Source organism: Coptis chinensis, chromosome 3, assembly GCF_015680905.1.
Source record: "Coptis chinensis isolate HL-2020 chromosome 3, ASM1568090v1, whole genome shotgun sequence".
In the NCBI taxonomy this organism is placed as follows: domain Eukaryota; kingdom Viridiplantae; phylum Streptophyta; class Magnoliopsida; order Ranunculales; family Ranunculaceae; genus Coptis; species Coptis chinensis.
The window spans coordinates 108576733-108597006 of record NC_141458.1 but is presented as its reverse complement, the minus strand read 5'-3'; the positions used below and the strand labels follow the sequence as shown (position 1 = coordinate 108597006).

At 37.3% G+C, this 20274-nt stretch overlaps 3 protein-coding genes across 4 annotated transcripts; all 3 read left to right on the top strand.

Annotated features, from left to right (window-relative positions):
• Positions 1 to 795: 795 nt before the first annotated feature.
• LOC147512819 (uncharacterized) lies at positions 796 to 1584 on the top strand. Its single transcript, XM_086598796.1, has one exon. It carries the CDS (start codon positions 796 to 798, stop codon positions 1582 to 1584), a length of 789 nt encoding a protein of 262 aa, XP_086454922.1.
• Positions 1585 to 6290: 4706 nt separating this feature from the next.
• On the top strand, positions 6291 to 13347 carry LOC147512818 (autophagy-related protein 3-like). Its single transcript, XM_086595841.1, is given in 11 exon segments — positions 6291 to 6612; positions 6708 to 6778; positions 6862 to 6978; positions 7068 to 7234; positions 8056 to 8141; positions 9387 to 9438; positions 11333 to 11398; positions 12476 to 12574; positions 12577 to 12605; positions 12817 to 12919; positions 13186 to 13347. Coding segments are annotated over 10 exon segments (945 nt in total). The 5' UTR covers positions 6291 to 6451; the 3' UTR covers positions 12914 to 12919; positions 13186 to 13347.
• A 2416-nt stretch (positions 13348 to 15763) lies between these two features.
• Positions 15764 to 20134, top strand: LOC147512817 (hexose carrier protein HEX6-like). Of its 2 annotated transcripts, none has more exons than XM_086595839.1 (3): positions 15764 to 16105; positions 18280 to 18602; positions 18797 to 20134. In XM_086595839.1, exons 1-3 carry the CDS (start codon positions 15976 to 15978, stop codon positions 19865 to 19867), a joined length of 1524 nt encoding a protein of 507 aa, XP_086451965.1. In that variant the 5' UTR covers positions 15764 to 15975; the 3' UTR covers positions 19868 to 20134. The 2 variants fall into 2 exon arrangements, with proteins under 2 accessions (XP_086451965.1, XP_086451966.1); XM_086595840.1 differs by having other exon boundaries at positions 15966 to 16105; positions 17763 to 18602.
• Positions 20135 to 20274: the final 140 nt, after the last annotated feature.

Below are 20274 nucleotides of genomic sequence, written 5' to 3'. Positions count from 1 at the left end.
AGTCATGACTTCCCGAGGTAGAAAAGATAAGGGTTCTAGAGCAGAGATCAAAACTAGGCTGGGCAGTGATTATAGAGAACAAGGAGAAAAATCTCAAGAGAAAGAAAAGAAAAGGAAGATCAATCTTAGTGAAGAAGTGGAAGACGAGATGGTGATGAATGGGGGAGATGGATGGGTTAGACGAAGTAAACGTGTGGTTGAACAGAGATAAAAAAAAGCTAAACAAATGGCGGTTGAAATGAGGAGTCAAGGAAGAGGACATTTTCTGATTCCAAGGAATGCACACATAGTGCAGCTATCCAGTGATTCAACAACATCAAATACTTTGGAGGAACACATAGATATTGACTCAACTACAAATCCAACTCCAACAAAATCTGAAGGTACAAATGAGTCAAAAACATCAAATGAATCAGGGATCTCAGAAGAATTAACTGGAGAGCATCAGGCTCCTATGGAGGTATACTTCTCGGATGATGAGGATGAGATGGTACATGATATAGAGAACCAGAACCAAAGTGCAATGGTGGGTTATGAGGCAGATGGGGAACAACCAATTTATCAACCACCACTGCTGGCTATGGATGACTCAAGTGTTGATCGAAGTGTCTTTCAAGAGAAACAAGAAGAAAAGAGGACTCAGGAAAATAAAGGGCAAAGCTCGGTAGATTGGAATCAGAGGTTTGATAAAGAATATAACATGAGGGGTCAGAACAGTGGAGTTTACTACAGTGGGGGTCTGTCTGCTCCTCCAGGGTTCGCGGTAGCTGTCCCATCACAACTGCTTTGGTATCCATGATGATCCACGCCTGGAATTGCCGGGAGATAGGCACCACCACGGGAGTTCAACAACTAAAGGACCTGATTGGTAGGTTTAATGTAGATATTGTTTGTTTGGCAACAACTAAAGCTAATAAGGAGAGGGTCGGCTATCTCAGCAAAAAGCTCAAGCTTAATGGCCATTTTGCGGTTCCAGCACAAGGTCTCAGTGGAGGTCTGGCAGTGCTTTGGAAAGAAGGTGTGGAACTGGAGATTCTTGGGGCTTCAAAAAATCAAGTCACAGGTAAACTTACAAATTATTATAGTAATGATGATTGGTTATTTTTTTTTGTGTATGGTGAACCGGCTGCTCACAATAGAAATAAAGTCTGGAATGAGTTGAGGGGATTAGCTCCTCTGATTCCTGGACCATGGTGTTTGTTTGGAGATTTTAATGTCATTACCCAGTTAAATGAGAAGATTGGAGGGAAAAGCAAAATCACTAAGAGTATACAAGAGTTCAATAACATGATCAATGATATAGGCTTGGTGGATTTGGGTTTTAAAGGCCAAAAGTTCACTTGGAGCAATAATCACAGGTCAGGTGATCATGTGCTTGAAAGATTAGACAGAGCTGTGGCTTTTCCTGAGTGGATAGCTCTGTTCCCTCAAGCTCTCGTGCAAACTTTTGCCAATGCCTCCTCTGACCATATTTCTTTAATTATAAATCTGGAAAATAAGGAGGAAAGTAATCCTAGACCTTTCAAATTCTTTAATATGTGGCTTGCTAATGATGCTTATAGACCTGTGATTGAGAATGCTTGAAATGCTATCACTCATGATCTTCCAGACAGCAATCTCATCCATAAGATGCAGAAAACTAGAACTGACCTTACTCTATGGAACAAGTTTGTTTTTGGGAACATCTTTACCAACATCAAGGCAACACATAAGAATTTGGATAGGGTCTTGGCTAAACCTTTCTCTATTGAGAACTATAATAAAGCAAAAGAACTAAAAGATATTTTGTTGGGTTGGTAAAATTCTCCTCCTTCTCTGATTGGATTAAAGATGGGGGAAAAAAACACTAGATTCTACCATCTTTCCACTATTTATAGAAGGCGGAAAAACAAAATATATAAGATCAAGGATGATGATGGAAACTGGAAAGAAGGTAGAACTACTATGGGAACTTCTCTTAACCACTACTTTACTGAGATTTTCACTTCTGATCATCCTGAAAGGGATGATTATGGACTTGTTCAACAGTATTGTTAGTGAGAGGGAGAATGAGATTCTCACAAGTATTCCTGACCAGGAGGCTATTTGGAAGATTGTTAAGAAGATGGGCAGTCTTAAATCCCCTGGTCCTGATGGTTTTCAAGGTGTTTTTTATAAGAAATGTTGGGACATTGTTAGGCCTGCTGTGGTCTCCTTTGTGCAGGATTTTTTTAACACTGGGTATCTCAATCCCCAATTCAATGAGACCTACATTGCCCTGATTCCCAAGGTGGTGAATCTTGATCATGCTTCCAAATTTCAATTTATCAGTCTATGCAACTTTGGGTACAAAGTTGTATCTAAAATTCTTGCAAATAGACTGAAAGGTCTCATGAACAGGATCATATCCCCTTTTCAAGGGGCTTTTATCAAAGGGAGAAGCATTGGGGATAATGTGGGGTTTGCTTGTGAGGTGTTCCATAATATGAAAAACATGAAATCTAAAAATGAGGGTTGGTGTGCTTTCAAGATGGACATGGCTAAGGCCTATGACAGGGTGGAATGGTCTTTTGTAGATAATATTTTTGAAAAGCTTGGTTTCAATACTAAGTGGAGACACATGATTCACCAATGCCTCTTCACAGTTTCTTTCCAAGTCATGCTCAATGGCTCTCTTTTGGAGAAGTTTATCCCTGAGAGAGGGATGAGACAAGGGGATCCCCTATCCCCATATCTTTTCATTTTGGTCTCAGAGGCCCTCTCTAGAATGATTGCAAAAGCTGAGCTCCAGGAGGTAATGCATGGGGTCAAGATAAGGAGAAATTCTCTTGCTTTTACTCATCTGCTATACACAGATGACTTGATTCTTTTCATCAAAGCAAACCTTGCTGAAAGTGGCCAACTTAAAAAGATTCTGGATGATTACTGTAGGGCCTCTGGGCAGAAAATAAACTATGAGAAATCTAGTGTGTTCTTTAGTAGGAATATAAATTATAGACAAAAAATAAAGCTCAAAAGGTTCTGGAAAATGAATTTTTTTTATCCTAAAGATAAGTATCTAGGAGTACCTATCATGCTCTCTAGGAAGAAGTCAGAAGACTTTGACTATCTGGTGGATAGAATCCACAGAAAATTCAAAGGGTGAAATCTAAGGTTTTATTTCAGGCTAGGAGAACCACTCTCATCCAAGCTGTGATTCAAGCCACCCCCCTATATGTCATGTCGACTTATTTGCTGCTAGTGGCAACATGCAATAAGATAGACAAGGCATGTAGGGACTTCTGGTGGAATGGTACGGAACAATCAAAAAGTGTTCACACCATTGGGTGGGAACATATTTGCAAGAATAAACAAGAAGGATGGTTGGGTCTCAGGAAAACAAGAGACATGAATATGGCCATATTAGCTAAGGTCCCCTGGAAGGCAGCCTCTGATGTCCATTTTTGTGGACTAGAACTATATTTAGTATATATGGAAAACATTGGATAGAAGATGTCTTTAAACCACCTGATCAAGCTTTCTACTTCTGGAAAGGTATTCACAATGTTTTCAATTCCATTAGTTAGGGTCTGATGTAGGGCTGGCAATGGGTCGGGTAAGAACCGATACCCGATCCGGTCCGAACCAATAAAAGCGGGTCTGGGACAGGAAGTTAACATATTGGACCGGTTCTGGGTCTTGAAAATCAGAACCGGACTCTTATTGGATTGGTTATGGATTAAGTATGTACTGAACCGTTATGGGCCTAATCCAATTAAAATATTTAGTCTTATTCTTTCTAATTTTCCTCCACCATATATTTCTATTACCTTATACAACATTGCAATATTTAAAGTTTCAAAATAAGATATGCAAAATACATATGTAATATTACGATATTTTTTTACATAATAAAAAGATGGTTTCTATCTAAAGGAAAATCCTCTCTTACAAATTTGGATTTCAAATAATTCATTATGCCTTTTTTATTTGTATATCTTGTTTTTGCGTTTAGCAAAAAAAATTATTTAATATTTATATAATGAAAATTAGGATCCAATTATTAAAAACTCGGTTTACCGGGTTGAAATTGAGCTTATTGGTTCGGAACGGATCGGATCCGGAATCAAAAAAAAGTTTTTGGTTCGGTTCTGGTTCTCTAACTCAAATATCCGTTTGGGTCGGGTCCGGTTCTGGGTCTGTATTGTTGAAAAGCGGATCGGTTTTGGATTTGCCTATATCCGGACCGATCCAACCTATTGCTAGCCCTAGTCTGATGTAGAGAATAGGAAAGGGAACTACCATTTCCATTATGAAGGATCCCTGGATTAAGTGTTTAAATAAACATGTGACTTTGGAAGAATTGGGGGTGGTGGATGACTCCTTGAATAATCTTCATGTATCAGACCTTTTCCTGACATATGGTAGTGGCTGGGATCCAGCTAAGCTAAACCATTGGTTCCCCCCTTTCTTAAGTCAACTGATGCAGGAGATTGTTGTTAGACCTGCTACTGCCCCAGCTGACAAAATGATATGGGCTATGGAAAGGTTTGGGAAGCTTTCTGTTAAGTCTGCTTATGAATTTCTTACCAAAAAGAACAATGAGATAGGGCAAAGCTCTAGTGTGAACTATAAAACTATTAAGCAACTGTGGGCATCCCTTTGCCTTCATATATGCAGATGTTTATATGGAAAGTTTACATGCATGTGCTGCCTCTGGGAGATAGGCTAACTGAAAAGAACATGAAAGGGGACTTCTCATGCCCTTTTTGCAATAGAGAACTGGAAACAGTTGAACACCTATTCTTCACCTGTGACTGGACTCGAGCAGTATGGTTTAGCTCCCAAGTGGGGCTGAGAATTAATCCAAACCAGCAGCTCCGCAACTTGAGGGAAAGAATTAAACTCTTCCTGTCATGGTGCAATAGCAAGGATAGTGCCCTATGTTTGGCTGGGACTCATGTTTTGTACCTGCTCCAGCATATATGGAGGTCTAGAAATGAGATGAATTTTGAAAAAAGGAATACTAATAGGGACCGCATCATCAGGCAGAGCAAAGGACTGGCAGACAAATGCTATGAGGACTTCAGAGAAGATTCCTCACCATCTCAATCTTCCTCTAACTTCTTTAATAATACAATAGATAAGCTGTTTCCTGAAATCCCAAATGGTAGCATTGTGATTAGATTTGATGCTTCTTTTAACAGGAACTCAGGGTGGGTTGGAGCTGGAGCAATTGCTAGCAATAGTGAAGGGGACATTGTTGGAGCAGCAGTTCGGAGGTTCAAGGCTCAGGAAATTGGGGAAGCAGAAATGGGAGTTGCTGAAGTGGCAGTTTTATTGGCAAGGCAGCTCAGTTATGATCATTATGTTTTGGAGGGTGATAATTTGGAAGTGATGAAGGCGCTCCAAGGGTCAGCCTGTCCATGACCTTTGGAAATGTTGAAGTCCTCCATAAACTCTTTAGTTCTGAATTTTAGTTCTTGTAAGTTTAACTGGATCAGTAGGTTTTCAAATGGGGATGCAGACTCCCTAGCAAAATGGGCTAACCATCAGCTGGGCAGTTCTGATCTTCTGCAGTGTATGGTTGACAATCTTTGTGCTCCTGTTCACCTTTAGGTGGTTTAATATAAGTTTAGAAGTTTTACATCGAACAAAAAGAGGATAAACTACTGTTTTAACCCTTGTACTCTTGGTTAACTAACATTCTCCCCCTTCTACAAATTTAACGGCTTAAAACACATTGTACTCTTGGTCAACTAACATTCTCTCCCTTGTACAAATTTAACAGCTTAAAATACATTGTACTCTTAGTCAACTAACGTTCTCACCCTTGTACACATGGTCAACTAACATTCTCACCCTTGTACACGTGGGCATAACTCGATGACTAGGATATTTACCGTTAAAAAAAAAAAACCAAACACTACAAGGGTGAGAACGATAGTTGACTAAGAGTACAATGTGTTTTAAACTGTTAAATTTGTACAAGGGGGAGAATGTTAGTTGACCAAGAGTACAATGTGTTTTAAACCATTAAATTTGTACAAGGGGGAGAATGTTAGTTGACCAAGAGTACAATGTGTTTTAAGCCGTTAAATTTGTACAAGGAGGAGAATGTTAGTTGACTAAGAGTACAAGGATTAAAACAGTAATTTATCCAAAAAAAAACAAGAATAAAAACTCTTAAGCCTTTTTTTTTTTTCGGTGTAAACTCTTAAGCCTTATTGCAAACACCCCAAGTACCCATATAACCCAAAGGACCCCAGTCTTATAATTACACAATCTCGTATCTCTTAATCTCTTATTGCAAAGGCCCAAGTACCCACATAACTTAACGAAACACGTAATCCTCCCAACCCGTCTTTTAGCAGAAGTACATAATCTCGTATCTCTTTTTTTACTTAAATTCTCTTCCGTATTCTGCACTCCGCAACTCTCCCAAAATTCAACTACCAATCAATCAATCGATCGATCCTGTTCCGAAGAAGAGATGGTATTAACGCAAAAGATTCACGAAGCTTTTAAAGGAACAGTAGAGAGAATAACAGGTCCTCGTACAGTATCAGCATTCAAAGAAAAAGGTGTTCTCAGCATCGCTGAATTTATCATCGCTGGTGATAATCTCGTTTCTAAATGCCCCACGTGGTCCTGGTAAATTTCCTCAATTTTTTCACTCTAAAGTTTCGACTTTTATCGATATTTACACACGTTTCATCGTTGTCTAATGGTATGTTATCTTGCAACAGGGAATCAGGTGAGCCAAGCAAGAGGAAATCTTACTTACCAGCTGAGAAGCAGTATCTGATTACTAGAAACGGTGAGTTTACAATTAGACTAGTAATATAATGATTGTGTGACTCTGGTCTCATGTGATAATTATACGTGGCACTTGTGTTTCAGTGCCTTGTTTACGAAGAGCTGCATCGATAGAGGAAGAATATGAAGCTGCAGGAGGGGAAGTGCTTATCGATAATGAAGAGAATGATGGTTGGCTGGCAACACATGGGAAGCCAAAAGGTTTTTTTTTTTAAGTTGATGTGAAATATTGTGGAAATGCAATGTCTTTATTGTATGAACTTCTGAATGGTATTTTTCCTTTTATTTAGAAACTAAATGTGACGAGGAGGAGAATTTGCCGTCCATGGAGACTCTTGAAATTAGTAAGAGCAAGACCATTCAGTCAATGCCATCATACTTTGGTGGTGAAGAAGAAGAAGATATACCTGACATGCTAGGGTATGAAGAACCCGACAACCTTATTGAGACAGATGAGGTAAGTCATACCTGTTATATATGTTTGTTGATAAGTGTGTTGCCCTACTATATGTTGTGATCTTTGTTATAGATTTGTTTAATTATTGGGTTGATTGTCAGAACCTTTTTGTTATTCCACTTACCACATGACCGTATTTTTGAGTATATGTACTCTCCTCTCTGCTCATGTCTGTTATGAGCTTCACTTTGTTGTCCCATTCTTTCAACCTCCACTAGAACTCTATGTTGGAACATTTAAGCGGAGAATTTCTTATGTAGAGTTTGAATAGTTTTAAGTTCTGAGTTTATTGATGCTACTGTCTCCAGTTACCGACTTTAAGTGAACTGTTTGCTGATACTTTACCTCAATTAATGAAAATAAGTTAGAGATGTATCTTTTAAGTTGTGAATTTAGATTGATGTATACTGACAATGTGAAATGCTGTATATATAAAAATAATTAGTTTGAAAGAGTGAAATATGTTTGTGTAGGCCAGGTCTAGTTTAGGATATCCTTTTTCAAGAAGCCCCCTAGTAAGATCGATGTGTGATGTGCCAGACTCCTGGTCAGTTCTCGTGATGTCCCATTCTTGTAGATGTCAAACAATATATAACCAATTGCCCAAGGGATCCTAACTAAAAGAAACAAAACAAGGAAAAGTGAGGGCATTCTTATATATCTTAATTAAGACCTTTGGCATTGCACTCATTCTTTTCCCCCCGTAAAGGAAAAAGTGGGTGAACGTATATAGGGTGTGCTGAAGAGGTAGTTTTGAAGATTGTGTCTGATATGAACATTTAAAATTTATATTCTGAGCACATGCTTTCTAATTGGTGCAGGCAACTTTTCAATCTACCTATCTTGTGGCTCATGAACCTGATGACGACAACATTCTCCGCACGCGAACATATGATGTTAGCATCACGTAAGTTATCTTTTGGGAGGATAACTAACCTGTTTTGCTAGTAGATTAAACTCTCCGAGTTTATGAATTGTGAGAATTTTACAAATTTTATCCTGAAAAACATCCACAAATTGATTTCATTCAATCATTTTAAGGCAGTACAACTCTGTATATTACTTTTTCTTCGTTTAAGGTCGCATCATATCTCAAGGTCTTCTTCTGGAGGATTTATGTATTTATTTTCTCTATCTGCTTTCTCCTGGACTATTTTCTTTTACATTGTGATTTTGATCTAGTTGTTTTGTTCTTCTTCACGTTATGTAAATCGTATCTTGTGAGTTAGGATGCCTTGATCCATTATAACTATTTAAATTCTTAGGATATGAGACAGTCCTAATCATAAATTTCTCATCTGAGACACGTAGAAGGACAAACATGTTTGCCATTTGTATGCATACCTGTACACGAGTTACAGAAAATAGAAACTTTTTGTTTTGTAGGCAGAGTCCTGAAAGTAATTAATATGATTGACTGACTTTGCAGCTTCCATGACTTTCCCTCCATGATAAAGTTGTACTTCATAACTATGTGCCGTATACCAATGGTCTTCGAGATCTCTTTAGTTCTCTTCATCCAAGACCCTTAAATTATGACAGAGGAATGAAGTTTCAGAGAAATCTTCCTTTTGGAGTAACATATTTTTCCTTCTCCACAACTATGAAGAGATATGAAACCAAATTTAGAGTATTGCTTGTCCTATTATAGCAGGAGTTGGTCTTCACAATCTAGTAGCAGAGAAACAATATAACAATAGTTTGAGAAAATTCATCAGTAGACAGACACTAGACAGAATTATGTCAGCTGAAACAAACACAATTTTGTTGGGGATCTCGGAATTGAGTGAATGTGAAATATCTAAATCGGGGAAGATGAAAAGAGCAAAATATCATAGATGAGGGAATTGTGGACTAATACCTTATATGGTAGGTCCGAGATCTCTTATGCTCGGGATAAATTCAAAGAAGTCAGTATTTTCTTATAATTGTATTTGTCTTATTTTAGAATTCCCGTGTTTGTACTGAATTGAGAAAAGTGAAACACTGAAATTTTATAAGTATATTACATCTTTTTTGTCTTAAGATTTCGCAGTTTGAAAGTACCCATGGAACTTTCTTGATATATCTTATTAGCTTTACCCATTAGTGAGATTCACACATTAATTTGATAATATAACCATATGGATTAACTTGTTCTTTCTTATTCTAGGTATGACAAATATTATCAGACTCCACGTGTTTGGCTTACAGGTTATGATGAGGTTGGTTCATTGTAATCATGTTTTTCATTGAGTTTTCGCATTTTTTGTTCTATAAAATGGTTGAACAAGCTTGTAATTTAAGTTTCACATAGAGGCTAGCTCATACTTTTCCATGCCCAGGCCTTACAATTACTGCATGAATGAACTTAATCCAAAATATAGACAATCAGGAAACCCTTAGCAAGTAGCGTTAACTGTACAGATTACAGAATAACCCCAGAAACTCACTCCTTGAGGCTGAGAACAGAGAAGTTTTAATACACAGATATAAACTGTTTGGATCTGATCCCCTTTAAATCTTGGATATCATCAGTATCCTGTAGGGGTGTGCACGGGTCGGTCGGTTTGAATCGGTTTTGACCGGAATCCAACCACCGAACCGACATACTCGGTTTAGAAATGTTAGAAACCAATCCGACCCGATATTTTGTAGGAACCGATCCGCAACCGATCCAATATTTGGGTTCAGTTTCGTTGGTTTTAACAAAATCAAAGTTAAAAAAGAAAAGAAAAGAGATAAGTGAATCTGAGGAGAGATGAAGTTTGCAGAATAATGGAAATGATCCACGTCAACCGTCAATCTAAATCAAACAATAAGAATGTAGAAAACGAGAAGAATCTTGGCTTGCCATAATTTTCAAACAAGAAGAATGTAGAAACTGATCTAAAGCAAATTTTCATGGCCATGATGTTTGCTGTGATGGGATTGGTGACGAACTACTTTGGCCACGCTTGACCATGCACTCAAAGTTAGAAATCTTGCAGCTTCAATGATTAGAATTCAGAGAAACCACCACGCCGTCATCAAAATAATTTTCTTGTGTTATGAATAGACTTTGAACTTTTAGCTCTTGATGTGCTTGTCTTGATGCTTTCATGGAACAAATAGTTTTTCATGGCTTTTGTGGAAGAGAATATATTTTTTTTTAAGTGTTTTTTTGTTCTAAAAGAAAGCTCAATCAAAGAGAAATTGAAATTCACTTTTAGATCTGTGAAAAATATAAGTAGAGAGATGGGGAGGGTGGCTGTTAACCATGGGAGGAGGAGAAACTAAGTTTTTAGGATTTGTTTCTCTGTAATCTCAACATCTGACCGTTGGATCTTGATCAATGGTTGTAAATAGAAGTCTGGTTATAACTACAGTCGGTTCGGGTCGGTTATATTCGGTTCAAACTTTGGAAAACCAAGGACCGAACTGACCTTGTAGGTTTTGAGTTTTTTCTACCCGAACCGAACTGTAGTATTTGAAAAACCGGCCAAAACCACCCGGTTCTGTTCGGTTTGGTTTCTTGGTTCCATTGGTTTTGTGCACACCCCTAGCATCCTGCGACTTCAATTTAAATACATTTTTTCTGTAGGTAAGACTGCTTCTTGAGTTATTCAAAACATTCAGGTATAGTTACTATGTTGCTTATGAGCAATGTGTCTTTCGGTTTCCAACAGGAAAGTCCCTTGTATTCTTGTATCACAAATTTTGCCGACTTGTAGGCTTTAACAACATTTAACTTGTTAGAGGACTAAGATATTAGGGTTGAGTGACTGATGAGAGAGTTTTCCTTCTTATTTATTTTTATTTATTTATTTATTTTTTATTTTTATTTTTATTTTTTGAATTATTATTTTTATTTTTTTTCTGGAATACCATTTGCTTTCTTGTTCATGAGCTAAGTAACCTTGACATGCGTTCAAGTATCTTTATCCAAATGGTGAAATACCTATTTTTTTGAGATATATAACCTTCAATATGTCTGTCTATCGTATTCCACACGGATACAACACCTTATATATGGAGTGTCGATGTTACGTAGTTTCTGAGATCAGAGATGATTTGAGATAGTTTTTCTACATTTGTGCACATGCAAATTGATTTAGTCCCTTTGAAAACTATTTGCAGTCAAGGATGCTTTTACAGCCCGAACTTGTGCTTGAAGATGTTAGTCAAGACCATGCACGCAAAACGGTGAGCTATTGAAGCACAAATTTCAATTTTTCGTGCTTGTAATTTTATTTGTTATCATTTTGGCAGATATAAGATCATAGATGCAATGTTGTACTGAATTGTTAGTTTTATGTGCATTCTCTTTTACTTTTAGTTAAATTATGTTATTGCAGTCTTGTGCATGCATTGTGAGAAACGTTAGGTAAATCTTAGTGTTAGTGATAGAAAAGTTACGTATTTGACTCCTTTGTGGGCTTCCAACATTATTGCACTGTTGGAAAAGGTAGTATTATATGTATGTTATTTTTTTGTTTTGACAACCTGGTGCAGCACTGCCTACATATTCTAAACTTCAGGTGTACATTTGTTTTTGATAGTTGAATTTTGTTGATAGAAGAAAGCAATTGTACTTACATATGCATACCAGCATTTTAATGGTATGCTGTAGTGACAGAGAGGATCACCAGTAGCATAAACAAGATAAAAGCAAAGAACTACACTGGAACCTAGGGGAATACTCCAACCCAAAAGGACCACACGCCACCAGTTACACTTACACTATTTATGATCCCCTTCTAGTTAAGTACCAAGTCCCTGAACCTGTAATCCTTCCTTTTTGGTGTCACCGAGGATCAATACCATACGAAATGGAGTGGATTTTTAGGGGTAGTTTTGAAGTTAACGATATCTTTTTATGTAATATTTTACGGTAATAAGAAAAGCATTTGCTCACTATCAAGGATAACTGTTGGTTCTTAGTCCTAATGTTGGGACCTCCCTGCATGCTCGGTCCTTGATATGTTCTGTTGGTCCACGTGATGTTTACAAATTATCTCTGTTTGAATTGGCCAATTGGGACTACCTAATCATAATTAGTTTAGTCTTCAACCTACACGGCTACACCTACATTAGACTTCTGTTGCAATATTGTGAAGTTGATTCATTTCAAATTCTTATGTATTTTGTCATCGTGTATTAGTGGTTTAGTGTTTTCCGATAAAGATGGTAGGTTTTATTTCCACAATCTCGAATCTGATATATTTGCGTACTTCTTTTCCCACCATTTTATTTTTCATTTTTATTCACATTTACCTGTAGGTGACCATTGAGGACCATCCTCATTTGCCTGGGAAGCATGCATCTGTACATCCTTGTCGTCATGGTGCAGTGATGAAGAAGATTATTGATGTTCTAATGGCACGCGTGGAGTTGAACCTGAAGTTGACAAGTAATTCTTGTTTCTCATCTCACCTTCTTATATGCTGTATCCTATCCCCCACAAAAAAAAAAAAAAAAACCTAAAAGCGCACACAGAAAGAAAATAGAGAATAATCCATTTATAAAAGATGTTTAACGAGAATAAACATAGCTTGTTTTCTTCTAGTTTTTAAACAAGATCTCTACCATTGTGGTGCTAAATTTCAGTTTTGATTCTACAGGTACCTCTTCTTGTTCTTGAAGTTCATGGCTTCTGTAATCCCAACTATTGAATATGATTACACCATGGACTTTGATCTTGGTAGTTCCAGCCATTGATTCGAGGTAATTTTGTTATCTACTCCTTTATCTGTTGTATGTTTGAATCATGCTCTATGTGCAATAGTTTGCTTCTCGTGAAAATGAGAAATAAATTTGTGTTTCACGCTGCACTTTGTCTTTATGCTTTTACATCTTTATGTATGATGCCTAATTGCCTAGTGATATTAAGTAGAGCCAAATTTATATCAGACAATATAGAACTTTTTCAAGAAGTCTACTGTGCTTGGTATGCTACTGTGGTCTGAAGTTCTCACTCTTTTTTGATACAGATTTGCTGATAAAAAAATGATGAAGAGAATCTCTATTTTGGCTGGCTTGGAACAGATTGAAGGTGGTGTGGTTCTTCCCACTGATCCTTTCCACTCATGTACATTAATGTAAAGCGACATTAGGAATATTTATAAAGAAAATATAACAGAAGTTATTGTTTACTCCTTGTGTGGTTGATGCCTGGTCTTTTTCCATATTTGCACCACCAGTCTGTTTATAAAATAAACCAAACACTAATTATTTTAACTAACGAATGTTTAAGGTTGTCAAACGTTGTACACGTTTTTGCTTATCAGTTGTGGTTCTTGTTATTTGTTGGCTTTGTTTTCCACCACAAATACCAAAGAAAACTGTGGACATCTTACAAGAAGCATCACTTGTAGGGACTAAAATTTAGGACTTTCCCCTGTTAGGCTGAGTCCAATGGGATTGTATTCTAACAAAAAGTGGAGTGAGAACGTGCTGAAATAACTTTCTATCTGCATATTACCCTTTATATATACGGAGTGATTTTGAGGAATAGAGAGATAGTACAAAAAATCCTGATATATTGCGATATTTGAGGATATCTATCCAGATTTCAGAAAAAGATATATAAATATATATCATGATGTGTTTAGAGATATATACGACTGCAAATATTGGTGATATTTTGCGATATTTTATGATATTTTGTGTATATAACAATTTTATTTAATATTTACCATTATATTTCAAATAAATATAAATAATGTATCATGATATATCAAAAAATATCCACAATATCTATGATATTTATCGATATTTTGGATATATCTACGATATTTGCATGTGAAACAATGTCAAATATCCCCAAAAAGGGAGATATATCAACGGTACATATCCAGAAATTAAATATCGATAAATACCCATATCCTGATATTTTGTACTATGATAGAGAGTACATTCTTCGCCACTGAATTTGGCTCCATTCAAATTATGCCACTTGATGCGGAGATAAGGAGTGCACTACAATTGGACTCAGCCTTGGACACAAAAATGTACTCTCTTTTTTTAAGATGCAAAACAAAAGGGAAAAATGTACTCTCATCAAAACACAGTTTTACCAGTTTTAGAGGTAAGGAGTGCACTACAATTGGACTCAGCCTTAGAAAGGAGCAGTGGTATGAAAACTCTGCACAGTTTGGATTGGCCTTGGATGCACCCTCCTTATCGGCTACCCCCTTTTCCTCTAGTAGTCCCCAGTGGCCAGTGCTGCAGCATTAACAAAACGAACAATTTGTTTCTCAGCAAACCATTCCGGGAACAAGTTGCTTAGTGATCTAATATAAGTATATAACACGACAGCCTGCAAATTCCCAACTCCCAAAAACATTTTTCTCAACTACCCAGCTAAATTTCAATAATTCAGTACAAGCTTCAAACTGCATCCAACGCACTGATTTTTTTTTGTTTAATAAGAGATTGCTTCTGGTTCTCTGACCTTTAGTTGCGGACTACTTGCGGTATAAAACCAAGTGACCATGCAACATGTCAGAAGTAATGTAGAACACATACAATTACTATCTTTGCGACTATTCCACTCTGATAGGTAGCACATAGTGAGACCTTTGTCCTGGTTCTTTACTGGACTGTACACTAACTCTGGTGTCATGGCAGATGGGATAATTTGTGCTACAATCCTAAGTTTTGCGATTGCAGGATTACATGGTCACACCTTTCTTTACATGCTATAGTCATGATTCGCCATTAAGATTGGTGACATTTTGCCGAATGTATACGCTTATAGTGAAAACATACTCCAACTTGCAAACATTCCGCTAACTTTAAGGAATACGTGCAATGCATGCAGTTGCGAGCAAGATCTATAGTTTGTACTTTCCCCAGCTGCCAATATCATTCTAGCAGTTTGCACTTTGCACTTTGCACACCTACACCAACATCGTTCTAAACAAATATACGATTATCCTATTTTTGCATACATACTCCTCGTCTCCTCCTTATTATACCCAAATAAGACGAGTGGGTTATTTTCATGAGTTTCTCATGATTGTAAGGCTTCGAGCCTATTATTATGTAGTCAGGATTTTTCCTGTAATGATCATACTCTTGGGGAGGCATGTAACTCTTTGAAGTTTAATCAACAGGTAGGAGTCTGCCTCAACCCCATAACCATTTCAAAAAAAAAAAAAAATGCTAAGTTGTTCGGGATGTCCTCTTCTGTGAGTTCATAATTCTTGACCTTGTGGTATACAATATGCTAAAGTTGTTAGAATGTTAGTCCTAATAATCATTGAGTTTATAGTTGTCCAACTTGGGTTACACAATTTCCACTCAAAACATCAAAACTATAATAGCAGCTCAAAATTAAGCAATCTTGTAGTACGTACTGACTACAGAGTTTGTAAGAGCCTTCGGTTAAGCGATGTACGTAGGTCCAGCAATATTTTTTTTCCGCCTCATATGTATCTGTCCGAATGGATCAGTTTCATTTGTACCCTCCAAATGCGAGCCAACCACGAAGTCACGAACAAATAAAATCAGTCCAAAAGTATACGTAGTACATATCAATTGTTTGAATTTTTTAATTGATGTCCTTTTACAGAAAGAGGATCATGCCACAAAATATCAAGGCCTCAAAACGGTCCAAACAAGATGACATTTAGATTTTTGAGAGTAGTATTGAGGTAATTAAATCAGTCAAACCAAGGCTAATACATTCAGTTCCTTTGCCCATATTGCAGTTAGAACAAAGTGTTTTAAATCCATCTTCATTCCATCACTTCTCAGTGCAACTCTTTCTGAAGGACATGGCAGTGGGATTTTCAGTGTCAAATGAAAGTAGGCAATACAATGACAAGATGACACCTTTTGTGATTCTCTCATGCATGATGGCTGCCATGGGAGGAGTTATCTTCGGCTACGACATCGGTATTTCAGGTTGCTTTTACTACTAAGTATCAACATTGCACTATAGATTACCAGTTTGCATAAAGAACTCATTTACATGTTTCCACTGCCGCTTAATTATATAGCTAGCTAGACTATATCGATTTGCTTAATTAATTAGTGTATTATCCAATGGTCAGTTTCCTCTAGGTAATCAAAACCTCCTAGTCAACAGACTACAGGTCTGGTTTAACTTAATTGTTAACTTCTGAAAAGATCGAGTTTATAAAGTTTTCCTCTTGGTAATCAAAACCTCCTAGTCTACAGATCTGGTTTAACTTTATTGTTAATTTCTGAAAAGGGTTATAATCACTACATAATACTAGTTGTTGAATTGTCCGAAATGATAAAAGATGAAGAGAAGAGAAGATCGACAAACCAAATTCGCAAACGTCAAACCAATCAATATTTATGTTGGAAACATATATTTTCATTATGTTATGTTAAGTTGACTATTTTTTTTTCTAATGATCTTTTGATGCTGGTGATGGAAGTATCTTAAACCTTTAATATCAGCTCTCTTGTTGCAGCATGCTACAACATAAAGTTCTCCATGCAAGAATTAAACAAACGTGTTCTTATTTCTTTTCGATAAGGATTCTTTTCGTTTTCTCTAAACAAATGTAGAAAAAGGAAAAATACACAATTGACGAAAACCAAATTGATGCTTTGATAGGAGTGGGGTCATTGATTGATTGGGCATTTGGCGTAATCTTACAGCATCTTGTGTGTAGACTTTGACCTATCACGTTTGAAGAGACTGGATTTCGCTAACAGTGAACCATTATGGGCCTCTAGACAAGGACAGACAGCCACTTTGTCCTGTATATGGGGTCTGTATATAGCAATACCCTTTTAAATTGCATGTGTAACGAAAAAATTGGCAGCAGCTGGGTAGGATGCGCATGGCCTATCCCAGTAGCCGTCTATGTCTCACTGCAACAGCTGATTCACGCTAGTGAGAACACACGAACACGAACCTAGACTTCTTGGTCCTTATACCCCCGACTGAAGCTCGTATTTAGGACGGGCCTGAACCGAAATAGGTCCTGCTTAAATACAGTCCACCGTCCTGGTACACACAATGACACAAATCGTCACATACATTGGCGTTGATCAAATGAGTCGCGTAATAAAAACACAGGACGGCACATGATACTCAATTGGTTAGTAGGTAATGGAAAGGGTTCTGGGATTCCAAAAAATTGGAGACAATAAACAAACGCACGAGTGGTGGCGATTACATTTGGTAATATACAAACTCAATTGTTGTGACTACATAAAAATTGACGCTTATAAATTGACGATTTGGTTGATCTTGGATGGTAATGATCTCCTAACTATATAGATCATCTCCACAAAAACTAAGGAGAATATCAAATTTCTCTATCCCACAATGGTTGTCAACAATATGAAGAATTAAGATCTCATACTTTTCAGGTTTGACGACATCGCATTTGATTTGGTTACTATGATTCAGAGTACTATGACTTTTTTTATGGAGATATACAGTAAGGACTGAGGAGATCATATCCACAAATAAGAGCTAATTCCAAAACAATTAAGTATGTTAACGATTGTGAATTGTTTGAGTCACATTTCCTCTGAGTCTCTAGAACCTTTCTAGTAAGCAGTGTCTATATTGCAGGAGCGCTGCAGGAGATCCATGAGAATGATGAGATAGAAAAGAAAGGGCAATTAGAAGACTCTATAGGAAAAGTTGCATTAGGATTTAGGAGTATTTGTTTTCCTTGAATTTTTTCTGGGGTGCAAATTTAGGGGCAAATAAGCTTATGGTCGTCATTTCTGTCCATTTTTCTGGTGTCCAAAGGTTCCTTCAACATTGTGCCAAGCCGCCAACGTACTATATGATGCTACTTCTTCCGTTCAACTGATTAATTGTTTGTAAACTTGTAACCGTACAACTTCAATGATCTCAATAAAAATGAGAAGCTAGCAAACTGCATGCATGATTAGTCCTACTTTAGTTGAATCATTTATGTGTAATCAGATCTCTGAACGGGGGAGAATAATCAAATTGCCCCATTTAAATCAAGTAAGAAAGAAGAAATATATTGTATGCATATTTTGAAAGTTGTCATTCAAAAACGTCTTTTATTTTGTAAGATCTGACTACATCGGTGACTTATAATATGTGAACGAAGGTGGTGTGACATCCATGGAGCCATTTCTGAGAAAATTCTTCCCAGAGGTTTACACTAGAATGAAAAACAATATCAAGATCAGCAACTACTGCAAATTTGATAGCCATCTCCTTACTTTATTCACATCATCTCTTTACCTTGCTGGTCTTATTGCATGCTTATTTGCTTCATCGGTCACAAGAGTCTTTGGGCGCAAGGCGTCCATTATGGTTGGATGCGCATCTTTTCTAACTGGTGCCGCTCTGGGTGGAGCTTCTCTCAATATTTACATGCTTATAATTGGTCGTATCCTTCTTGGAGTTGGAGTTGGATTCACTAATCAGGTAAGGTGATTAAGTGCCGCAAAACTTTTCATTGGTTGTGCACACAGCACACATTTCTTACTCAGAGACAGCTCAATATATACTTTCAAGCTAAATACACAGAAATGTTAATTATTTATCATAGTTGTTATATGACTTCTATCTCAAACATGCCATTTTCCACAAGTCATCGCAATATTTATCTCCTTGTGCAGTCAATCCCACTCTATCTATCCGAAATGTCGCCATCCAGATACAGGGGAGCAATCACCAATGGCTTCCAATTAACTATTGGCATTGGATTTATATGCGCCAATCTCATCAATTTTGGCACAGAAAAGATCAAAGGGGACTTAGGTTGGCGAATATCGCTATCCATGGCTGGCGCCCCAGCTCTACTACTAAGTATTGGAGCCTTCTTTCTGCCTGAAACTCCCAATAGTTTAATCCAACAAGACAAAGGCCACGAGGCAAGCTTAATGCTTCAACGGGTTCGAGGCATAACAGATGTCCAGGAAGAACTTGATGATCTTATCAAAGCTAATGCCATCTCAAAAACCATAAAAGACCCATTTAAAAAGATCCTTGGAAGAAAACATAGGCCACAACTAGTCATGGCAATTGCCATTCCATTTTTTCAACAAGTAACAGGAATCAATGTCATTGCATTTTACGCGCCAATACTGTACCGAACTATTGGCATTGGAGAGAGTGCATCCATCTTGTCAAGCGCAGGAAATGGAGTACTTGGTATTAGCTCAAATTTCATGTCAATGTTTATAGTGGATAGGTTTGGAAGGAAGATTTTATTTATGGTTGGAGGACTTCAGATGTTGATCTCACAATTGATAGTTGGAATATTGATGGCAGCACAAGTTGGCGATCAAAATGAAGTTGGCAATGGATATGCATATTCAATATTGGTCTTTATATATGTTTATGTGGTTGGTTTTGGCGTATCATGGGGTCCTTTGGGGTTTCTAGTTCCAAGTGAAATTTTCCCATTGGAGATTAGATCTGCAGGGCAAAGTATTGCTATTGCTGTCAACTTCTTCTTCACTTTCATCATAGCTCAGATTTTCCTTTCAATGTTGTGCCATTTCAAGTCTGGGATATTCTTCTTTTTTGGTGGGTGGGTCATAATAATGACAATGTTTGTGCACTTATTTTTGCCGGAGACTAAGAATGTACCCATGGAAAAAATGGAGCTAGTGTGGAAAGAGCATTGGTTTTGGAAGGCGATTGTGGGAGAGGGTAAGGCCAATAGTACCTTGTCTGATGCATGAAGACCAGTATCATTTGTACTTTTATAACTTCATCTAAATAATTGTAAATGTCTGCATGAGCCTATTGTAAACCGTTCGTGCCACAAACATTGTCGGGGAAAGTAATAGTTTTAACTCAAAAAAGAGTCAATTGTGAAGCACTTATTTTAGTGGAGAGCAAGAAGGGTGCATGTAGCATTGATGAACGCGTGAACGCGTGAACTTGTAAACTTATTTCGCTCTGTACTGTATTGATAGGTTAAGTTTAAACTAAATTTGAACAATCTCCATCTTTGTCCGATATCAATTTACACTTCGCTGATTCAGAAGAAGGATTAAACAGGTGCAATCTAGAAAGTCTCGGGACAGCTTTAATTTGCACAACAGCTCGTAGCAGAGTCGTCAAACATCAAAGGCACCACACTTTC

Bases quoted from the DNA above. Each gene is read 5' to 3' on its own strand.
- LOC147512817 (XM_086595839.1), top strand. From the start codon at position 15,976: ATGGCAGTGGGATTTTCAGTGTCAAATGAAAGTAGGCAATACAATGAC. The intron at 16,106-18,279 runs GTTGCTTTTACT...ATGTGAACGAAG, and splicing joins CTACGACATCGGTATTTCAG to GTGGTGTGACATCCATGGAG. The intron at 18,603-18,796 runs GTAAGGTGATTA...CTCCTTGTGCAG, and splicing joins GAGTTGGATTCACTAATCAG to TCAATCCCACTCTATCTATC.
- LOC147512819 (XM_086598796.1), top strand. From the start codon at position 796: ATGATGATCCACGCCTGGAATTGCCGGGAGATAGGCACCACCACGGGA.